The sequence below is a fragment of the Coccinella septempunctata genome, chromosome 3 (genome assembly GCF_907165205.1).
Source record: "Coccinella septempunctata chromosome 3, icCocSept1.1, whole genome shotgun sequence".
Classification (NCBI taxonomy): Eukaryota; Metazoa; Arthropoda; class Insecta; order Coleoptera; family Coccinellidae; genus Coccinella; species Coccinella septempunctata.
This window is the reverse complement of record NC_058191.1, coordinates 31,297,614-31,321,385: the sequence shown is the minus strand read 5'-3', so window position 1 is coordinate 31,321,385 and position 23,772 is coordinate 31,297,614. Positions and strand designations below refer to the sequence as shown.

The following is a 23,772-nucleotide window of genomic DNA, read 5'->3' as shown; positions in this document are numbered from 1 at the left end:
AACAACATCAATTCCATCCTTATAAGATACGATTGATTCAAGAACGCAATGAGGATGATCCCGATCTCCAGTTCTGTGAAGTGGTCAGTGAAATGATTAACGGTGATCAAAACTACATGTTCAATATCAGTTTTTGGACAAGAGTTCATTTTACCTTAACGGCATTGTAAACTGGCATAACTGTCGACATTGATCATATGAAAATCCAAGATTGTTTCTTGAGGTTCATACTCAGCATCCCCAAAAATTTAATGTTTGGGCGGGTATTTATGGAAATCACATAATCGATCCTTTTTTATAACCGGTAATCTCACTGGCCAAATTTATTTAGATCTTCTATTGTAGAACGCTATGTATCCAGCCCTCGTGCAAGTATTGGAGAATGCAGAAGACCATCAAGCGATCATTTACCAACAAAATGGAGCACCACCTTGTTTCGTTCAACCGGTGAGTCAGTTCTTAGATGTAAATTTTCCTCACGCCTGGATTGGAGGAATGGGACATACCGAGTGGCCACCCTGATCAGCTGATTTGGCTCCACTCGACTTTTTCTATGGGGTCACCCGAAATCCAAGATTTACGCTAGCCAGCCTGAGTAACTGAACTATTTGCACACTCGGATCATTAATGAATGCCGTCAAATTACACAAGAAATCTTAAGTAATGTACGTGAACGAAAAACATGGAAATGAATGATGCCCATTTCCAGCTTCTTCCAAGAGTACTCTTACACTATTTCACCTGTCATTTCGTTATCGATGGAAATTTTGAAGCGAAATTTCAGGATCACCTAGTACTCGATAAGATCTTGAACATGAGGTATCGCAAAACCTCTAATTCCCATTCAAAATCAAGGAGTTGTGCTCACCCCGGTTAGGGGGTTGCAGTTACTGGGATGCAAAGACTGCAAAGAGCGGAAAGGTTTTTCTGCCTCGAATCAGAAATTGACGGGTCCAAGCGATTTTACACATTTCCATTTCAAAGCCAGAAAATTGAGGTGTTATGTTTTCGTTGGACCACACTGTGTGTATTTCCCTTGTACTTAAAAAAGAGGCCTTGAAGACTCAGTAATATGGAATTCAGCCCCAGGGTTGCGAAAAGTACTGTTTTCACAACGACACATTCCGAAGTCAAACTTGGGATTTTATTTTGATGGGTTCATATTTTATGAAAGCTTAAACGAAAACGAAAAGATAGTCGATATTTTAATTGACACAAATTATGTTCATATTATTTTTATTCATCTGCATTTCATTTCATTCACCTCCAATCAAGTATATTTATGATAATCCTGTGATTAAACAACATTTCCTACAACTCTTACGCGAATCAATTCTTTCAGAACCTCAATCGAGGTTCAACTTTCTGAATGTTCCTTTGAGTTCTTCATTTACCGAGTCGCCACACAGCCTCAATTCTTCTCTGGATTTTGTGTCTACGATGCTTCTGATCAGTTTTCTATTCTCAACGAAAATTTCATCCCAATCAGCTGAAACAACAAAATGGTTTCTAGAGAATTATTAGATATGATTGAAGGAATAAAATTAACGCATTTAACATAACTTGTAGCACTTTTTACGACAATCAAGCTCCATTTCGAGTTCTTATATTTTTTCAAGATTAACACAAAACAAACAAAAACAATTACCTTTTGATCGAACTATTCCAATGAAGAATAAATAATTTTATGATGATACATTATCACCAAAAACAATGTTCAGTACTGACCTCTTATTTCTTGCAGTGATTTGAGATCCCCACCAAAATCACTCGGCAAATATTTCGCTGGAATGATCCTCCTCAATGACTCCTCATCATCATGGAAATGGAGCTGAAATATTTATCCAATTTACTTCATCTCATTTTAATTATGAACCCACAATCGACTCTAAATTGCATGAAAATAGCAGTGAAAGAAGGGCTGATCTTCTCCATCAATATATCTTCATATGAATGTGGCCCAATTGAATGATTAGGAATAGAAAAATCGGTTTGATTTGGCCTGTAGGCTGATTTCCTGAATTTTTTTTGTCAGACATTCAACTCACCCTAGATACTAGTTTTTTAGGCAATAAGGGCATGAGCGTTGCGACAATTGTTCTCCCGATTCTACTTATCACATGGATGGCAGACATTCTAGCAGAATAACCTTGCTGGAATAAAACCATTTATTGAAATTAATAAATAATGAAATTTCAACAAGGGGAAAAAAAGGAAATTGGTCCTTAAGAAAACTAAAGGGCAACAGTATATGGAGAACCCAACAGCAACAAAATGGTTCAAATTTATACCATATAGGGTTTTTGTAAATGATTTTCATCTCAGTGGGCGTATTTTGAAGATAAAAATAATATTTATGCTTTCGGAAATACAAGGTTCAGCAATTTATAGGAGAAATTCTATAATATTTGTGAGCATGTAGTGGCAATGAATATTTCAAAAAACACTAGGGTGTTATTTATGGACCCTGTACTTTTAGAAGGTTAGGTGACAATAACTCAAAGCTTGAGTCTATCATTCTGGTAACCGAAGAAAAATGTTGTGTCAAAAGGTTCTTACTCTCATCAATTTAATTTTGATCGTCATCGTCAATCAACTCTCAAGAACATATCGTTCAAAAATTCAGTCATGAAGTTGCTGTCTAAGCATGGTACTAGTTTAAGATTTCTATCCACGTAGTTCAAAGTTGGATGTAATGTTTTTATTGACGATAGAAATTTGGTACTTTACCGAAATCTTGGATATTATGTATTACATTTGAATATACATAATTATCGTTTATGAAAATTCTTTAACTCAACTTGTGCGGAAATATGTAATAATTCATAAAGTTTTCAAGTGTATGTCTCAAGGAATGAGTGGATAATATTCCGGAAGAATATATTGAAAATCATTTAATGCCGCCCGTTCGACTAAAATGAAGCTTTTTTGTATCACCTTTTCAACGTTCTCCATTAGTTGACTTTTTTCATGGTGAACTGTTTCTTTTTGATATTCGCACAAAACAAAAACCTCTGAATGCATAGCGAAAAAGTTACTATGCTTGAAATGGGCATAACCCACAGCTTTATCGAAAGAGTCAATCTTGAAATTGCTTTTGCTTCTTATAAAATCTTTATAATAACGTACTTTTTACTTATATCTCTATTGTGCAATCCGAACTCCCACTTTAAAATTCACATGAAATTCAAAAGATTTCCAAGGTATAGATATGAGAAGAAGAAAAATATTTTGAAACACAAAATATCATCTATCAAAATTTCAAAACCTACTTGAAGAATTCATAGGAATAATTTCTTATATTACTTTCACGAAAGGGCTTTATGATAGCTCCTCGGGGGACCACATTGTTCGAACTGATAATTTTTAATTGAGAAGGTTCTGGAACTTCAGTAAAAAAACTATAGGTGGATATCATAAATTGTTTTCATATGTAAAGAGGCCTTCGCCTTCGACCGGGTTCGATAAGTATCTTACTGCAGGTACCTACTTATATTATTAGCTACAATTGCACGATCGTTACACCATGTCGAAATATTAATTTATTCTTTATTAATCATGAGGATGATAATTATGGATCTGATATTCCGATCGTGAATATTATCAAGGCGTCAACACAGTGCTATAACAAGTCAAGATCAAGATCACCTTCAAAATTAAACATACACTAACATCCGGAAATGAGAAGTGACAGTGACACTGAGAGGACATGAGATTCTTTTGATTTTTTTTAATAAGGCTTTTGGCTATCTTGAGAATCATATATTGGGTGTGTGTAATATACGAACATACGCCTCTCAAAAAGATATATACAACGTACAATACTGATTTGACTCAAGTGCAAAAAGTAAATTTTCTTTTGTATATCCACTTCAATTTCTGAGCTGTATATAATGAAGACCAGAATTCGTTCAAAAGCTAATAGAGAACAGAGAACAACAGCGTCTTGGAGCATATTTTGATCTTAGATGCTCATTCTTAAAATCTCAAACTCTCATTTTCAACAATTATTAGTTTTGTATAGGCGCCACTGGAAATTTGAAATTACAGCATCATCAATTCGCCAATACAAAATATAGATTTATAGAAATGCTCACATTGAATCTCGAATAAGATTGAACATTTAACCTCAAACTCACCAGTATAAGCTGGAGACCATCGGCGAAAATGTTCACACGAATTTTTCGAATAATACTGCTAGGACAATTCCTCAAATCTAGTACATCGATTTCGCCATCATTGTAGTCATACCTCAAGAAGAACTCCCTAATAACTGCATTGAAGTTGAGATCTGTATCCATTTCGAAGGCATTCACATCGTGTATAGTGAAAAATACCAATCTTTTATATTCGTCTGTGAGCATTGGAATAGGTATATGAGATCTGAAACGTGAATATTTTGACATAAAAGAGCAATGAGTTTATCGTATGAAAATGGGGATTGAGGCAGCCATATTTGATTAACCATTTTATATAATATTGGTGTGTCCGTGATTATTATCATCAGCGGACGATGTAAGTAAAATCTTTTGAAAGAGGAATGAGAGTTTATTATATTCGAATCAAGATTTATTTAACAATGACAATCATTGAGAATTAACCCCTAATGAATACTGAAAGGTACAATGCACATATCTACTGGATTAATGGGAGAAAATATATAAAAATACTCACGATGGTTCTTTACTGGGTACCGGTATCCTCTCGTAAATATAATCGTAATGTGGATTTCCCTTCAATGTACAATACTTTTCTATTTTTGCTTTACTTTTTTCGATGGAGAACTTGTTTTTGAGCAGGCATATTTCTAAGAATTCATCTGAAAAAATAATAATATGAGAGTAAGAGTATAAAGGGTACGACAAACTTCACCTTACTTGCTGTACAATTCTGGGTAAAGGAACCAATAAAACCAGAATTGTACCCAGAATTGTACAGCAACTAAAATTTTTGGGAACGAGAATTTGTATTGCCCAAACTTCACCTTGTTGGGGATTCTTTCTGAATCAAATATGTATCAGACGTGCAATACAAACATGAATATGAAGTATCTAAAATATCGACTGATTCTATGTTTCTAGATTTCTTTTATTACTGTTAATTACGAGACTCCATACAGTACCTATCTATTGAACCCCCATGACAAACTATTAGATCCAACAATACCCAACTCCCAACTTTCATTTAGGCTACGTTTCATTCCTTAAGATTCCCAAATTTGATCCCTATGACATTGGTGTACTACCTGATGAAAGCTATATAATACTAATTCATAGAAAATTGGTATTGAAACTTCTTCTGAACAGAGACAGGTATTTTTGATGAAGAAATATTTGGTATTTCCATTTGAGTTGATTGTTCTTTTTAATGCTCATTGCATTGATCCACTTTATAGATTCATGATTTCATTTCTTCCATTGTCGTATATGTTAAACGCATTTACGAATTTAGTTTAATTTCATTCGGTCAGGAAAATGGTTATTGGAAATTGCCAACTTCACACTTCCGAATTTTTTCTGATTAATTTTCATTGTTCTGTGGGTGAACAAATGCAATCATTGACTATGGAGAGTAGAGAGAAGGAGACCGATCGCTGCTTTGAGAGCACAGATTTTTTGTCCCCTATAATATGTACCAATAGGGTAGTTCATGCTTTTGCCAACAGGCGCGCTGGCTATCACGAGAGTACGAAATTTTGATTCAAACAAATTGTAGTTAGCTGAGTGAACTGTTTCCCTGGTGACGGATGATAGGAATATTATTATTTTCGATTTTTGATGAGAGAACAACATAAATATGACCATGGTGAAATGTTGAAGCGTGCGCTAGTGTAAGAGTGTTTTGGCATCGGAAAGAAAAGGAGAAGAGATAAAATTTTCGAGAGCATTTTTGAGAGAAAATTGGAAAAAAACCTTTTCTCAAGAATTTACTCCGAATCAATTTGTGTGTCAAGAGCACTTTTGCGATGAAGATATCAAAAAGATGATGGATTCATTATAAACGAAATCGAAATTGTCATGCCTCGTGAGAAGTTGACTGTTCTGAATAAGAATATCTAACCAATAAAACTGCATGGTTCAGACGTAAATATTCTTGAAGAATTTTGTTGGCATAACATAATATATGGTTTATATCGGTTCTCAGCTGAGTATTGGAAACAGAACTCTAATATCTCTCTAATATTTAAGTGATAAATTTGAGATTGCTACCTTTTGTTGTCTTGATGTGTACTACTCCTCACTACAGATTTATATAATTACGGTAAACCAACTAACATAGCTGCTTTCAATAAACAATGATAAACAAAAGTAGGTACAATTTTTTTGATCAGTGATTTCTTTTGAAATTCATTGATTTCAACTTGTATTTTATTGCATATAATTCAGAGAACTCATATTTAATATAGATTTGAAGGAAGGTATTTGAAAAATCATCAGAAAAACCACGATGACACATAACCTAAAATGAAATGAAGGCTGTTCATTTCAAATTGACGCTTGCATCCCCACCCCTTTTCGACTCACGCTGCAATCGCAGCGACACCTATCCTACGTTTCCCGTTTTCGGGGACACATTTTTAGTACGTCGATCGTTCTCCTTCTGTCTACTCTCCATATCATTGACTGTCACGTGAAGTGCTCCCTTTTTTATACCTCTTGTACGATAAATATTGTGTGAATTATGGACTTTACAAATTTTAATAATATGAAAAATTCACCCTGTGCATAAAAATACCTATATGATTTGATAAAACGCCAACACCTTCAATGTTCAGCTGAATGAAACATTTGAATATTTGACATGATAAAGTCATTCCTCGAGTCATTCCCATATTTCATGTACCTACATATAGAAATCTATTTACACAAACCAACATTCCATTTAACTCGATTCAGTCTTGTCAGGTTGAATATAATAATGATACGGAATTGAATGGATGCGAGCATAATCATTATTTTCCTTTCCGAATTGATTATAGTTTACCACTTTTGCTTGAATAATTACCACAACGAAAATTATTAACCTAGGTCTGACCATTAATTATTCCATTGAATATTTTTTTGTTATTACTCTTCACAAACCTCGATATATTCGAAACCTTCTATTTCGGAACGAACTCAAGCAACATGGTAAAATGAAAATACAAATTATTATATTTTATGAAATATTGATTGTGATGCACATTCGTAGACTATTTGCAACGATATATTTTTGGAATTTTTATCTTCCCAATCTAAATATATATTGAATTGATAAATGCAATAACATTGTTTCAAAAAACAACAAAACTTTTAAATAAAAACAAACAATAAGTACTCAATTTCTTAGAAGAGTAGAATTACATATCTTGCAGCCAGCACAAGTTATATATAGACAGCTATTACATTAAAAAAAAATATTATATATCCAAATAGAACCGAGTATTGCAGAATTTCTGTCTATAATTGAAATATATAAATAACTAGGTATAGCTTTGCCGAAAGAACTGTTGATTTCCCATTAAAAATCTTCAAATTATTGAACAAACATTATTTCGTGACAGTAAAACTACTATCAGGTATTTGGATCATCAGCAATCATAGTAACACCCAAAAAGTAAACACGGCAATTAGTCTGATGTATAGAGCATTATCTTTAAGTGACAGCAAATTCAGAGATGAGAGTACACAGAGAGTTTGTGACATTTTGAGAGAAAACAACTACCCCAAATATGTCATTCGACGAGTTGTGAATAAGACCAAGGAAAAATTGGACAACACCCAACAAAGGAACAAAGAACCAGCACAATATTACAGATTCCCTTTCATACCCGGCCTCTCACAGAAGATTTCAAGAATTTTCAAGAGGATTGGTTGCACTGGTGCATTTTACAACAAGATCACAACTGGAAAATACTTCACGAAATTAAAAGATTGTATACCGACAATGTCACAATCGTCAGTGGTATATAAGATTCCATGCTCTAATTGCGAGAAGACCTACATCGGACAGACGAAACAACTATTGAAGGACAGAATTAGACAACACAGAGCAGACTCCAACAACATCACACATAGGGATAAAACTGCTCTCACTTCACATACACACAGGGAAGGACACAAGTTTCATTTCGAGGGAACAACAGTACTCGACCATGAAAACAACAGTTACCGTAGAAACATAAGCGAAATGATTCACATAACACTAAACAAAACGGTAAATTATAGGGAAGACGTCAGTGGACTCAGTACAATTTATAATAGTCTATTGATACCTTTGATAAAATGATCAAGATTCTTCTCTTCCTAACAACTTCAATGGTTCTATTTCAAAAATTATGCTCTATGATTCTAATATCTAACCTAGATTATTCTGTTTTCCTACAAATTGTTGACTTGTTTCAAAGAAAATTTTTAGAAAATTTCACTGGAGTTCAAAGTCGCTTTTAATGAAACCTTGTGTGCAGTTTTTATTATTTTTGACTCAACTTCTTTGAGATCATTTATGTAAGTGTATCGAAGTTTTGTTTCATGTCTATTGATGTATTTTAAATTTAAAAAAAAAAAATTTTTTAGCCTTGAAAAAGGTCCGATTGGCGACCGAAACGTCGGTGTAATGATTGAATAGGGAGTGATGAAATAGATGATCCAAATACCTGATAGTAGTTTTACTGATTCGATAACATGGATGACAATATGAACCCAAAATTATTTCGTGATATACCCAAAGAGAAGTGTTTTTCTGAATGCACGTTGATTACGTTAATTACACGTTGATTATCTTTTTCTGGCTGGACGACACTGGACGTTTTCGAATTATTTCGATGTCGAATAAAATAATGAAATGTGAAGTACACATAAGGACAGAAGTATTTCAGGAATATAATCTAATAGAAGTTTGGACGGACTATCTAATCATAATATGAATTCTATACGGCATGAAAAAAATTTACAAATTCAATTTTCGTAAAAACCTCATCCTATTCGACATAATGGGAAGTTTTGAATCTTTTTTATTTGGTACATTTCCTGGTCTTTTCATTACCACGTTAGTTTCAATAGAAATAAACGAAATGAGTTGTCTATAGGAGACTATCTAGGGGCGCCGCCAGACATTTTGCCGCCCCGGCAAAATACAATTTCGCCGCTCCCGCAAAATAATATTTTGCCACCTTGCTGTGACTATATTGAGTTCAAGTACATCATTCTTTATTGAATAACGTACACCAGTTCAAAAGTGGATATTTAGAGATGAGTCTTTTTTATAAACTGTAAATGTTGAATCTAAAAAACGATAAGAAAAAAAGGAATACTAACTATGCTGGCGCCGGTATCATACAGTAAAATAAATACCAGTGAAACGTTTGAAAAATACAGATATAGAACTGACCTTCAATATGATTCAATTTGAATTTCTAAACTCCACAGATAAAGAGATACATGAAAATCTACAACAGTCTCAATTCGTATTTATGTACTATTGTGAAGGGTTGATAGGTACTCTTGCTTCTCAAGTATTCATTCCTCCCAGAAATGACTATTTCGATTTCAGATTGTCAAGCAGAATATAAAAATTATTTGTGCATTACCTATCTTGGAAGCCGTCCCAAAAACTATACAGTGAGTGACGTTTATCAAAGAGACCGACTGGCTAGAGAGCATTAACTCAAAAAAAGGGACAGTGAGTGGCCGCTGCGGTGGAGATATTTACAGGCTGACTTTGATAGTCATTTATGAGTAGAATGCGGCATCTTTGATCGTTTTCCATCTGGCGGCATTCTGATTGAAATGCGTTTTTTTCGGTACTTTGAGAAGAACACATGTGAATTGTTTGGCGAACAAAGTGCAAAAAGCCGCCTTTTCGATTTAACTCTAATAATTAATAATGTTGGCCTTCTCGATTATGAAAAAAAAAATTTTTGTGTGAAAAAATTGGTATCGTTTTATCAATTGATTTGCCGCCCCCAGAATGTGCCGCCCTGGTAGGTTGCCCGGTTTGCCGGTCCTGACGGCGGCTCTGAGACTATCAATAAAATATTATACTCCTAGCTATTTCGAAATATTTTTTTTTTCAGAATAACAATATCCCCACCTTGAATGAGATCATTTGGTAAATGTGGTAGCTTCGACATCCATTCTCTAAGTATCCTAATATCCTCCAACACATCACTTTCTTTCTTATCATACAGAGCGAAGACTTCAAGTCGACGTTCACTGAAATCCGATAACTTCATTGCTACCAACCGTTTTCTGCTCTGCACTACCACTGATTAATTTTCTGTTTATGTTGTCTTTTTGAACTCATAAAATAGTTGATGTCCTTGTATCTTTTATCGAACGAATAAACAGGGAGGGAGAATTAAATGAATATTTCATGATGTGATGGTATCATCCGGTTCAGAAATGGGGTGAAGAATATACCGATGGAGAAAATATTTTTCTTTCAATGTATAAGTCAGAATAACAAACTATGTAATTACCTCATGAACTGCTTTTCTCGGTTTTACATATTTAAATTAAAAATAATTAGTATAATTGGATGATGAAATATAACTCCCACTATTTATTTTCACCGAGATTTTACAATATTAGTAAAAAAAAAATTGAGCCTGATTATACAGGGTGTTCAGAAGTGCGACCGACAAGTTGGCACAGAATATTATTGACAAAATTTTGGGTGAATTCGACTTATATTACTCTGTCCAAGAATGCTTCGTTAAGACGCTGCAACTCTTCAAAGATAGCGGTTCGAATCGATTTTCCCCAAAAACTATGCGTCTTAGCGAAATTAATAGGGTTCCTTTTTTTTTTCATGAAAATAATTAGAAAAATTCAAATTTGACACCAATAATGTCGTAAATTTGTTTCTATGGTTAAGATGAAGCCAGGTATCATCTTGACCCCATTATCTTAATTAACTCCTATATTTTCAAGAATGAAGTATGTAAAAACAAATATCTGTGGAGATTGTAAAATAATTTTATTGGGCATAAAACATTATAAATTATCAACTGAGTAAACAACTAAAAATCATCATATAAGTTATAATATCACAAAAATTTGAAACGGACATGTATTCTTAGTAGTGGTTTCAATGCACCACCGAAAAAAGCTACTTTGAGATCCATTAAAATATTCAACATTTTCTGAAATAACAAAGTGAAGTACGAAATTTCTCTTCTTATAGATCCACACATTCTAAGCTCCATATCCTTCATATGGCTCACGAGCTCGGTTTCTTATTCATTAATGATAACAGTTTTTCTCACTCCCAGATGTTTCACTGCACCACGAGAAATTTTCTTAATTTCTTTAGTCCTTCGTTTCAATGACATTAGCGACACTGAAAACACCCTACTCTCTCTTTTAATTGTCATTCCATTTTTAATAGCATAAATAGCACTTGACATTGATTCTTTGGACCATCCGGCTCGAATGGTTTTTCTTTATTTATTAATTGATATTTATATTAACGCGGCATAATTCCTAACTGGAAAACCTGTAAAAGTTTATGGGTATACTTTTTTGACGATTATTAGTCTTCAGAACAGTATGTACAAAAATTTAGGTGTAAGATGATCCCCAGGGATCATCTTGTACACATGTAGGGGGATCATCTTGCCCCAAGTTTAACTTTTTCATTCAGCATTAGCTATTGTAACCTATACAAAGGGATCAACTCGTGCACCTTTCCCCTACCATGAGACTTTTTTGCCATCCGTATAAGGCGTGAAGGGGGAAAGACTACCAGAATGTGGTGGGTTCCCGAAACACTTGAGAGATGAGTAAAAGTTACGGATAATACAATAGTTTCCACTTTCGTCGAAAAGATGGAACCACTTTATGAACGTCTTGTTTCAATTTCAGCAAGTTTCGAATTGTAGCCAATGGCGAGACTTTTCGAGAAATTACTTTATGTGGAAATTCATAGAATAGATAATTGCACCTCGGAAAGTTAATAACATGAACGAATATTCGTTCTTCAATGAACACAATTTTTTATTTTTTTTCCGTTTGATGAAAAAAAAATTCTGACTTTCTGAGGTGACGAACTGATTGAATTGTATTATAATGAAAACCCCATATAAATTAATGGTTTCTGACGTAAGATATTCATTTTCTCTTTTTGACTGACCACTATAATATTGTAGACCCCTGTAAACCCCATGGTGAACCGGTATAACTGTCGATATTGGTCAGATAAAAATCCAAGATTATTTCGTGAGGTTCATACTCAGCTTCACCAAAATTTAAATGTTTGGGCGGGTATTTATTGAAATCACATAATCGACCCATTTTCATACGGGGGTGATCTAACTGGCCAAAATCATTTAGATCTATTGCAGAACGCTATTTATCCAGCCCTCGTGCAAGTATTGGAGAATGCAGAATATCAAACGATGATTTTCCAACAAGATGGCGCACCACCTCATTTCGTTTAACCGGTGCGTCAATTCTTGCGCTACCCAGCCTGATAGTCCAGTAACTTTATACCTCACAGCAGGCGTCAAATTCGGTAGTTCTGATTTTTTGCAGACTTGTTTATGATGTTGGCCTAATGAATAATCCAAATTTGTGACCTCAACCGCCAAACGCAACTTCGCCAAAAATCGAAAAAACCCCAAAAAATCGTTATTTTTTTTAAATTCTGGCGATTTTAACCCTAAAAGCCTTTTTTTTTAAGAACTTTTTTAGGACCTTTTTGAAGTGGACTAAAGTTGCTACAATTTGATACTAGAACTGTCTCTGTAGACCTTATAGTTCCGAGTTTAAGCCTTTCAAAGTTCGTAATTCTTTTCGAATTTCGTAATTTTTAGCAATTCTGTCGTTTTGAACGAAGTTTAACCCTGATTATACTGTCGAAGCTCTGTTCATATATGATGGGATGTTAAAAAAAGAGAGGTGTGACCGATGATGCTTAAGCTAAGCTGCGAATAATGAAGTGGAAAAGATAAGTACAACAAAAGTTAATGAGTTTATTCTTTAGGAAATTGAGTAATATTAAAAATGAAAAATAAAATTAATTCAGCCCTCTTGAAATGTCCTGGTTGAGGCTCGTCTGTATATGGATTGACGTATTGGGTTGACATATCCCCTTCAGGGGATGGTGATGAATTTTGATATCCTCAAGCGAAATACTTGACGCAAGAAGAATCTTTACAACTCTTTCCTTCACCTGGCGCACTTCACCTTCACTTAAAGTCTCCTTACTTCTAAAACACAATCTCATGCTGGGACTGGGATCAGACATTCTGTAGATTTTGAGTTCAAACGGCACTACAAGATGGACAACAAGCCAATTGAGATATTGGTAGGGCATAGAAACAGATATACAATTTCTTCTTTTTGAATCCTCCAGTAGGTCGAGTGTACCTACCAACAATTTAATAATCTAACAGCGTTGCCAAATGTCAAATGTCAGTCAGCTAAGTTTCCTTTAAGCGGTACCGGTACAAAAGAGAAGATTTTTGAGTGAAACTTGAGTCTAAGTGGTACCTAGCATAGAGGGACATTTAAGGGTGAGCGATGCAAACGGGCGCGAATCTTGGAAACTATTGGGTCTACAGAGACAACCCTAGTATCATGTTGTAGCAAATTGAGTCTTCTTCCTGAAGTAGTTTTTTCAAAAAACTAGTTCTTCGGGGTTATAATCGCCAAAATTTGAAGAAAATATGATTTTTTCGTAGTTTTTTCGATTTTTGATCAAGTTGCGTTTCGCGCTCGAGGTCAAAAACATGGATTATTCACAAGGCCAACATCATAAACAAGTCTGCAAAAAATCAGAACTACCGGATTTGATGCATACTACCCCATACTTCCAGGCGACAAAGTTAGTGGACTATGAGTAACTGGATGATTTGCGATCTCGGATCAGAATGGCGTCAAATTACTCCAGGCATCTTGAGAAATTTACTTTTTTTATTTTACTGCATGGAAGTGAATGCAGCCTATTTATAGCATTCAATGAACTAATCACAACAGTAGGTATACTCTTCCACTATTTCATCTGTCCTTTCGTTATCGATGGAAATTTTGAAGCGAACACCTAGTACTCGATAAGATCTTCAACATGGGGTATCGCAGCACCACCCATCTTCGTTCAATATCAAGGGGTTACGCTCACCCCCGTTAGGGGGTTGCAGTTACGGAGATGCAAAGAGCGGAAAGGTTTTTCTACGTCGAATCAGCAGTTGACTGGTCCAAGCGATTTTACACATTTTCATTTTAAAGCAGGAAAATTGAGGTGTTAAGTTTCTGTCGGACCAGCTTCTTCAAAAAGTACTCTTACACTGTTTCGTTATCGATGGAAATTTTGAGGCGAAATATCAGGATCACTCGATAAGATCCCTCTTCAAAATCAAGGGGTTGTGCTCACCCCCGTTAGGGGGTTGCAGTTACGGGGATGCAAAGAGCGGAAAGGTTTTTCTGCGTCGAATCAGAAATTGACTGGTCCAAGCGATTTTACACATTTTCATTTTAAAGCAGGAAAATTGAGGTTTTAAGTTTTCTTTGGACCACACTGTGTGTATTTCCTACTTAAAAAAATGCCCTTGAAGTCTCAGTATTATGGAATTCAGACCCAGACACATTTAGAAACCAAACTTGGGATTTTATTTCGATGGGTTCATATTTTATGAAAGTTTCAATAACGAAAAGATAGTCGATATTTTAATTGACATAAATGATGTTCATATTATTTTTGTTCATCTGCTGTTCACTTTATTCACCTCCAATCGAGTATATTTACGATAATTATGTGATTAAATAACATTTCCTACAACTCCAAATCAATTCTTTCAGTACATCAATCGAGGTTAAACTTTCTGAATGTTCCTTTAAGTTCTTCATTTACCGAGTCGCCACCCTGCCTCAGTTCTTCTCTGGATTTTGTGTCTACGAAGCTTCTAATCAGTTTTCTGTTCTCAATGAAAATTTCATCCCAATCAGCTGAAACAACAAAATGGCTTTATTTAGAGAATTATCCGATACGATTGAAGGGAACTAGGGAAAATAAAATTAACGCACTTAACATAAACTGAAGCACTTCTTACGAAACTCAGGATGCATTTTCGGTTCTTATACTCATTCAAGATTAATTACAAACGCAAAAAAATCAAGCGAAAACACCTTTTGAACGAACTATTCCAATGAAGAGTAAATAAATTCATGATGATACATTATCACCGAACAATATTCAGTACTGACCTCTTATTTCTTGCAGTGATTTGAGATCTCCACCAAAGTCACTCGGCAAATATTTCGCTGGAATGACCCTCCTCAATGACTCCTCATCATCATGAAAATGGAGCTGAAATATTTATTCCTTTTACTTCATATTATTTGAATTATGAACTCACGTTCGACTCTAAATTCCATGAAAATAGCAGTGAAAGAAGAGCTGATCTTCTCCATCAATATATCTTCATATGAATGGAGCCAAATTGAATGATTAGGAATAGAAAAATCCGTTTGATTTGGCCTGTAGGCTGATTTCCTGAGTTTTTTTTTGTCAGACAGTTAACTCACCCTAGATACCAGTTTTTTAGGCAATAAGGGCATGACCACTGCGACAATTGTTCTCCCTATTCTACTTATCACATGGATGGCAGACAATCTAGTAGAATAACCTTGCTGAAACAAAAGCATTTATTGAAATGAATAAATAATGAAATTTCAACAAGTGAAAAAAAAGGAAATTGGTCCTTAAGGGCAACAGTATATCGAGAACCCAACAGCAACAAAATGGTTCAAATTTATATCATATAGGTTTTTTTGAATAATTTTCATCTCAGTGGGCGTTATTTTGAAGATAACAATAATATTTACGAGGATATATTGAAAAATTCTCAGCCTACAATAGAACCAAACAAAATTTCAATGTCAAAATATTTCATTACTCAACATATTCTCCTCTTAATTGGATACATTTATTACAAACTGAAACGTATCTAGACCTTTAAAAAAAATTTCTTCTTGCTCTGCAAACCAGACCTCCACTTTACAATTCACATGAAATTTGAAAGATTTCCAAGGTATATGAGAAGAAGAAAAATATTTTGAAACACATAATATCTTGTTTCAAAATTTCAAGACCTACTTGAGGAATTCATAGGAATAATTTCTGATATAACTTTCACGAAAGGGCTTTATGATAGTTTCTCTGGTGACCACATTCTTCGAACTGATAGTTCATAATTTCGAAGGTTCTGGAACAGTAAAAAAACTATAGGTGGATAACATGAATTGTTTTCATATGAAAAGAGGCCTTCGCCTTCGACCGGGTTCGATAAGTATCTTACAGCAAGTACTCATATTATTAGCTAAAATTGCACGATCGTTACACCATGTCGAAATATTCATTTATTCTTTATAAATCATGAGGATGATAATTATGGATCTGATATTCTGATCGTGAATATTATCAAGGCGTCAACACAGTGCTATAACAAGTCAAGATCAAGATCACCTTCAAAATTAAACATACCTACACTAACCGCCAGAAGTGAGAAGTGAGAGTGACAGTGAGAGGACATGAGTTTCTCTTGATTATTTTAATAAGGCCCTTGAGTATCATGAGAATCATATTTTGCGTGTGTGTGATATACAAACATACGCCTCTCCAAAAGATATATACAACGTACAATACTGATTTGATTCAAGTGCAAAGAGTAAATTTTCTCTTGTATATCCACTTCAATTTCTGAGCTGTATATAATGAAGACCATTACTTGAAAGGTAATAGAGAACAACAGCGTCTTGAAGCATATTTTTATCTTAGATGCTCATTCTTAAAATCTTAAACCCTCGTTTTCAACAAATATTAGTTTTGTATTGGCGCCACTGGAAATTTGTTATCACAACATCATCAATTCGCCAATACAAAATATAGATTTATAGAAATGCTCACATTGAATCTCGAATAAGATTGAACATTTAACCTCAAACTCACCAGTATAAGCTGGATACCATCGGCGCAAATGTTCACACGAAATTTTCGAATAATACTGCTAGGACAATTCCTCAAATCTATTACAACGATTTCGCCATCATTGTAGTCATACCTCAAGAAGAACTCCCTAATAACTGCATTGAAGTTGAGATCTGTATCCATTTCGAAGGCATTCACATCGTGTATAGCGCAAAATACCAATCTTTTATATTCGTCTGTGAGGATTGGAATAGGTATATGAGATCTGAAAAGTGAATTTCGTTATTTCATGTGTTTTGAAAGCTGACTTCTTCAGGGTGAAGTTGAATCAACTCGAAAATTTTTCCTCAAAGTCGAATTTATCGTATGAAAATGGGGATTGAACCAGCCATATCTGATTAACGATCTTATATAATACTAGCTGACCCGGCAAACGTTGTTTTGCCATATAAATAATTTCCTAGTTGTATCATAAAAAAATAGAAATTAAAAATTTTGTCTAAAAAATAAAAAAAAATTTAGGGGTGGACTACCCCTAACATTTAGGGGGATGAAAAATAGATGTTGGCCGATTCTCATAGATACCTGACTGACCTGGCTGACCCGGCAAACGTTGTTTTGCCATATAAATAATTTCCTAATGATTAAATTACTAAAATGGCTATTAAAAAATAAGGGTTGATCGTAGAAGGGTGAAAATTGAGGATTGTATGTATTTTTGTATGTTGTATCATAAAAAAATAGAAATTAAAAATTTTGTCCAAAAAATAAAATGAAAAATTTAGGGGTGGACTACCCCTAACATTTAGGGGGATGAAAAATAGATGTTGGCCGATTCTCATAGATACCGGATAAGCACAAAAAATTTCATCATCATCAAGATTTATTTAACAATGACAATCATTGAGAATTAACCCCTAATGAATACTGAAAGGTACAATGCACATATCTATTGGACTAATGGGAGATAATATATAAAAATACTCACGATGGTTCTTTACTGGGTACCGGTATCCTTTCGTAAATATAATCGTAATGTGAATTTCCCTTCAATGTACAATACATTTCTATTTTCGCTTTACTTTTTTCCATGGAGAACTTGTTTTTGAGCAGGCATATTTCTAAGAATTCATCTGAAAAAATAATAATATGAGAGCAAAAGTATAAAGAGTACGACAAACTTCACATTGGTGAGGATTCTTTCTGAATCAAATATGTATCAGACGTGCAATAAAAACATGAATATGAAGTATCGACTGATTCTTTGTTTCTAGATTTCTTTTACTACTGTTAATTACGAGACTCCATACAGTACCTATCTATTGAACCTCCATTACAAACTACTTAGATCCAACAATACCCAACTTTCATTTATTTTACGTTTCATTCCTTAAGATTCCTGAATTTGATCCTTATAAGATTGCTGTACTACCTGATGAAAGCTATACTGATTCATGGAAAATTGGTATTGGAACTTTTTCTGAAGAGAGACAGGTTTATTTGATGAGGAAGTATGGGGTATTTTCATTTGAGTTGATTGTTTTTTTATGCTCATTTTGCATCGATCATCACTTTATAGATTTATGATTTCATTTCTTCCATTGTCGTAAATGTTAAACACATTTACGAATTTAGTTTGATTTCATTCCGTCAGGAAAATGATTTTTTGAAATTTTCATCTTCATACTTTACGACATTTTTCTGATTAATTATCATTGTTCTGTGGGCGAACAAATGAAATCATTGACCGTCACGTGAAGTGCTCCCTTTTTCATATATCTTGTACGGTGCCTCGCTAAATATTGTGTGAATTATGGACTTTTCAAATTTTAATATTATGAAAAATTTACCCTGTGCATAAGAATACCTATACGATTTGAAAAAAGGTCAACACCAAAGATTATAGAGTAGAAAGATGGGAAACGAGGCGACTAAAGCGATTTGAGCGACATCTGTGTGTCACGCGTGTTTTTAAAACGATAGGACTGGTTAAAATATTAATTTGAGTACCATTAGCAGAAATATATGACATTTTTTAAGATTTCAGACGTCAATTTTGATCAAAGAGGTTTTGAATGTTTTGATTCTCATTCCGCTTTTTGTTTATCTGGCTCGTTCTAGTTGCTGATTTTTGGAGTTTTTATTTTTATTTATTTTATTTCTTGATAAAACATCAAAATATTGTTCGAAAATTATTGAATGGTGAAGAACGGTGGATCAAATAATAAAATGTATTTTACGTGATAAAGTTTTTCACTCAACTAAGGAAAATGGAAGCGTAAGTATTAAAAGTCGTAACATGTGGATAGGTCATTCATTGATTCTTATTTTCAGTGCTCCGAAGTGGATAAAATTCTCAGGGATTGAAGACAATTACTTCAGCAAACACTACTAACTACACCATGTGCAATGAACATTTTACTGCAGGTCAATTGAGAACTGTTCATCGACGTAAATTGTTGTATGCAGAAAAAATCCCTTGCATGAACGGCCTAAGTGAAAATGATGATCTTTATAGGTCCATTCAATGATTCTCAATTGCTACTCTTTCAATATATTCAGAAATGCAGAGGTTTTATTGATTTCCATTTGGGAACCAAGTGACTGTCAAATTGTTGTTCAGAAAGTCAAAGTTTTATGAAACCTGCCTGAGTGTTTTGTTCATTCATTAATCAATTTGTATATTGTGTCATGAAGAGACCATATCATAAGGAAATCATAAAAAAAGCACCAAGAAGCTATACTGACATATAGGTCTTGCATATATCTGCAAGTTTTTTTCAAGTGTGGTTCTGAAAATTCTTTAAATAATACCGACATATGTAAGTAACTGGAATATGTATGCTATGATGATAAATTGAATATTGGTTCATATTAATTTCTGATATATGTATATTTTACAAATTCAACTAAGTTCATTAATTCAGAACAACCTATTGTACAGAAACAACACCTTCGACGTATAGCAGATCACCATATACTTTAGTGTCCTAGGAAAAGCTTCATTTATGGCAATTCATTTTATGAATTGCAAATAAACATATAGCACATCCAACAGCGTTTTTCGTTGATATCAATTGATTCCAAACAATATTTAGATGAAACTAACATCCTGATCACAAAGCAAAACCATACTATTGTTTTGTCGCTCAGGATGTTTGTTTTGTGATAGAAACAAAGTCAATATTGGAATGCAATACGAGAAATAGAATTCGAATTTCGCGCCCCTCAATCAAAAAACAGAAAACTGTTATCAAAAGGTTTTCCTGTATTGACAGTGCGTTTTTAGCGCCATCTCATTGTCACGCGTGTTTGCACTGGCCAAAATGTAGTCGGTTTTTAGTACTAGCGATATGAGTGCGTTTCCTATCTTTCTACTCTATAATCTTTGGTCAACACCTTCAATATTCAGCAGAATGAAACATTGAAACATTTGAATATTTGACATAATAAAGTCATTCCCATATTTCATGTACCTACATATAGAAATCTATTTATACAAACCAACATTCCATTTAATTCGATTCAGTCTTGTCAGGTTGAATATAATAATGATTCGGAATTGAATGGATGCGAGCATAATCATTATTTTCCTTTCCGAATTGCTTATAGTTTACCACTTTGCTTGAATAATTACCACAACGAAAATTATTAACCAAGGTCTGACCATTAATTATTTTTTTGTTATTACGCATCACTAACCTCGATATATGCGAAACCTTCTATTTCGGAATGAACACAAGCAACATGGTGAAAATAACAATGCAAATTATTATATTTTATGAACTATTGTTAGTGATGCACATTTGTGACTATTTGCAACGATATATTTTTGAAATTTTCATCTTCCCAATCTAAATATAAATTGAATTGATAAATGCAAAATCATTGTTTCACCAAACCACCAAACATTTACATAAAAAAAACAATAAGTACTCAATTTCTCAGAAAAGTAGAACTACATATCCATTATATTGAAAATAAAAAATATATCCAAATAGAACCCAGGAATGCATATTCACTTCTGCCTATAATTGAAATAAATAAATAACTAGCTTTGCCGAAATAAAAGGCGATTTCCCATTAAAAACTTCAAATTATTGAAGCAACATTATTTCGTGATATACCCAAAGAGAATTGTTTTTCTGGATGCACGTTGATTACGTTAATTTTACGTTGATTATCTTTTTCTGGCTGGACGCTTTCGAATTATTTCGATGTCGAATAAAATAATGTAATGTGAAGTACACACAAGGACTAAAGTATTTCAGGAATATAATCTAATAGAAGTTTGGACGGACTATCTAATCATAATATGAATTCTAAACGGCATGAAAAAAATTTACAAATTCAATTTTCGTAAAAATCTCATCCTATTCGACATAATGGGAGGTTTTGAATCTTTTTTATTTGGTACATTTCCTGGTCTTTTCATTCCCAGGTTAGTTTCAATAGAAATAAACGAAATGAGTTGTCTATAGGAGACTATCAATAAAATATTATACTCCTAGCTATTTCGAAATAATTTTTTTTCCAGCATAACAACATCCCCACCTTGAATCATATCATTTGGTAAATGTGGTAGCTTCGACATCCATTCTCTAAGTATCCTTATGTCCTCTAACACATCACTTTCTTTCTTATCATACAGAGCGAAGACTTCAAGTCGACGTTCACTGAAATCCGATAACTTCATTGCTACCAACCGTTTTCTGCTCTGCACTACCACTGATTAATTTTCTGTTTATGTTGTCTTTTTGAACTCATAAAATAGTTGATGTCCTTGTATCTTTTATCGAACGAATAAACAGGGAGTGAGAATTAAATGAATATTTCATGATGTGATGGTATCATCCGGTTCAGAAATGGGGTGAAGAATATAACGATGAGGAAATGATATTTTTTGAATTTATCAGTTGAAATAAAAAAAAAACTAATTACCTCGTGAACTGCTTTTCTCGGTTTTACATATTTAAATTAAAAATAATTAGTGTAATTGGATGATGAAATATAACTCCCACTAGTTATTTTTACCGAAATTTTGCAATATTATTCAAAAAAAAAATTGAGCAAGACAGTACAGGGTGTTCAGAAGTGCGACCAAGAAGTTGGTACGGAATATTAGTCTATTGACAAAATTTTGGGTGGATTCGACTTATATCACTTTGTCCAAGAATGCTTCGTTAAGACGCTGCAAGATAGCGGTTCGATTTTCCCCAAAAACTATACATCTTAGCGAAATTAATTAGGATTCCTTTTTTTTCAGGAAAATACTAGGAAAAATTCAAATTTGATATCAATAATGTCGGAAATTTGAGTTGCCGGAACACTTGAGAGATGAGTAAAAGATACAGATAATACAATAGTTTCCACTTTCGTAGAAAAGATGGCAACACTTAACGAACGCCTTTTTTCTTTTTTACCAGCATACGAATTGTAGCCAATGGCGAGACTTTTCGAGAAATTTTTCCATGTGGAAATTCATAGAAGAGACAATTGCACCTCGGAAAGTTAATAACATGAATGAATATTCGTTCTTCAATGAAAAAAAATTTTTTTTCCCTTTGACAAATAAAAAACTTTCTTACTTTCCGAGGTGACGAACTGATTGAAATTATATTATAATGAAAACCCTATATAAATTGATGGTTTCTGACGTAAGATATTCATTTTATCTTTTTGACTGACCACTATAATGGTGTAGACCCCTCTTAACGGCATGGTGAACCGGTATAACTATCGATATTGGCCAGATGAATATCCAAGATTATTTCGGGAGGTTCATACTCAGCTTCCCCAAAACTTAAATGTTTGGGCGGGTATTTATTGAAATCACATAATCGACCCATTTTCATACCCGGTGATCTAACTGGCCAAATTTATTTACATCTATTGCAGAACGCTATTTATCCAGCCCTCGTGCAAGTATTGGAGAATGTATAATATCAAACGATCATTTTCCAACAAGATGGCGCACAACCTCATTTCGTTTAACCGGTGCGTTCTTAGATGAAAATTTTTCTCACGCCTGGATCGGAAGAAGAGGACATATTGAGTGGCCACCCAGATCAGCTGATCTGGCTCCATTGGAATTTTTTCTAATGGGTCACCTGAAATAAAAGATTTGCGCTACCCAGCCTGATAGTCCAGTAACTTTATACCTCACAGCAAGCGTCAAATTCAGTAGTTCTGATTTTTTGCAGACTTGTTTATGATGTTGGCCAAATTTGTGACCTCAAGCGCCAAACGCAACTCCGTCAAAAATCGTTCAAATTCTGGCGATTTTAACCCTTAAGGCCTTTTTTTTTGAAGAACTTTTTCAGGACCCTTTTGAAATAGACTAAAGTTGCTACAATTTGATACTAGAACTGTCTCTGTAGACCCAATAGTTTCCGAGTTTAAGCCTTTCAAATTTCATCATTCTTTTCGAATTTCGTAATGTTTTGCAATTCTGTCGTTTTGAACCGTGATTATACTGTCGAAGCCCAGTACATATATGATGGGATGTTGAAAAAAGACAAGTGTGACCGATGATGTTTAAGCTAAGCTACGAATAATGAAGTGGAAAAGATAAGTAAAACAAAAGTTAATGAGTTTATTCTTTAGAAAATTGAGTAATATTAAAAATAAAAAATGAAATTAATTCAGCCCTCTTGAAAGGTCCTGGTAGAGGCTCGTCTGTATCTGGATTGACGGACGTATTGGGTTGGCATATCCCCATCAGGGGATGGTGATGAATTTTGATATTCTCAAGCGACGCAAGAAGAATCTTTACACCTATTTCCTTCACCTGGCGCACTTCACCTCCACTTAAAGTCTCCTTACTTCTAAAACACAATCCCATGCTGGGACTGGGATCAGACA

At 34.1% G+C, this 23,772-nt stretch overlaps 1 protein-coding gene across 3 annotated transcripts; it reads right to left on the bottom strand.

The window, feature by feature from the left end:
* Positions 1-1,192: 1,192 nt before the first annotated feature.
* Positions 1,193-22,099, bottom strand: LOC123310047. 3 transcript variants are annotated; one of them, XM_044893409.1, is made up of 6 exons: positions 21,463-22,099; positions 4,675-4,819; positions 4,140-4,383; positions 2,049-2,153; positions 1,729-1,831; positions 1,193-1,489 (listed from the first exon to the last, which is right to left on the bottom strand). In XM_044893409.1, exons 1-6 carry the CDS (start codon positions 21,602-21,604, stop codon positions 1,347-1,349), a joined length of 882 nt encoding a protein of 293 aa, XP_044749344.1. In that variant the 5' UTR covers positions 21,605-22,099; the 3' UTR covers positions 1,193-1,346. The 3 variants fall into 3 exon arrangements, with proteins under 3 accessions (XP_044749344.1, XP_044749343.1, XP_044749342.1); XM_044893408.1 differs by lacking the exon at positions 21,463-22,099 and adding an exon at positions 10,072-10,289; XM_044893407.1 differs by lacking the exons at positions 1,193-1,489; positions 1,729-1,831; positions 2,049-2,153; positions 4,140-4,383; positions 4,675-4,819 and adding exons at positions 14,705-14,927; positions 15,186-15,288; positions 15,507-15,611; positions 16,930-17,173; positions 17,897-18,041 and having other exon boundaries at positions 21,463-21,712.
* Positions 22,100-23,772: the final 1,673 nt, after the last annotated feature.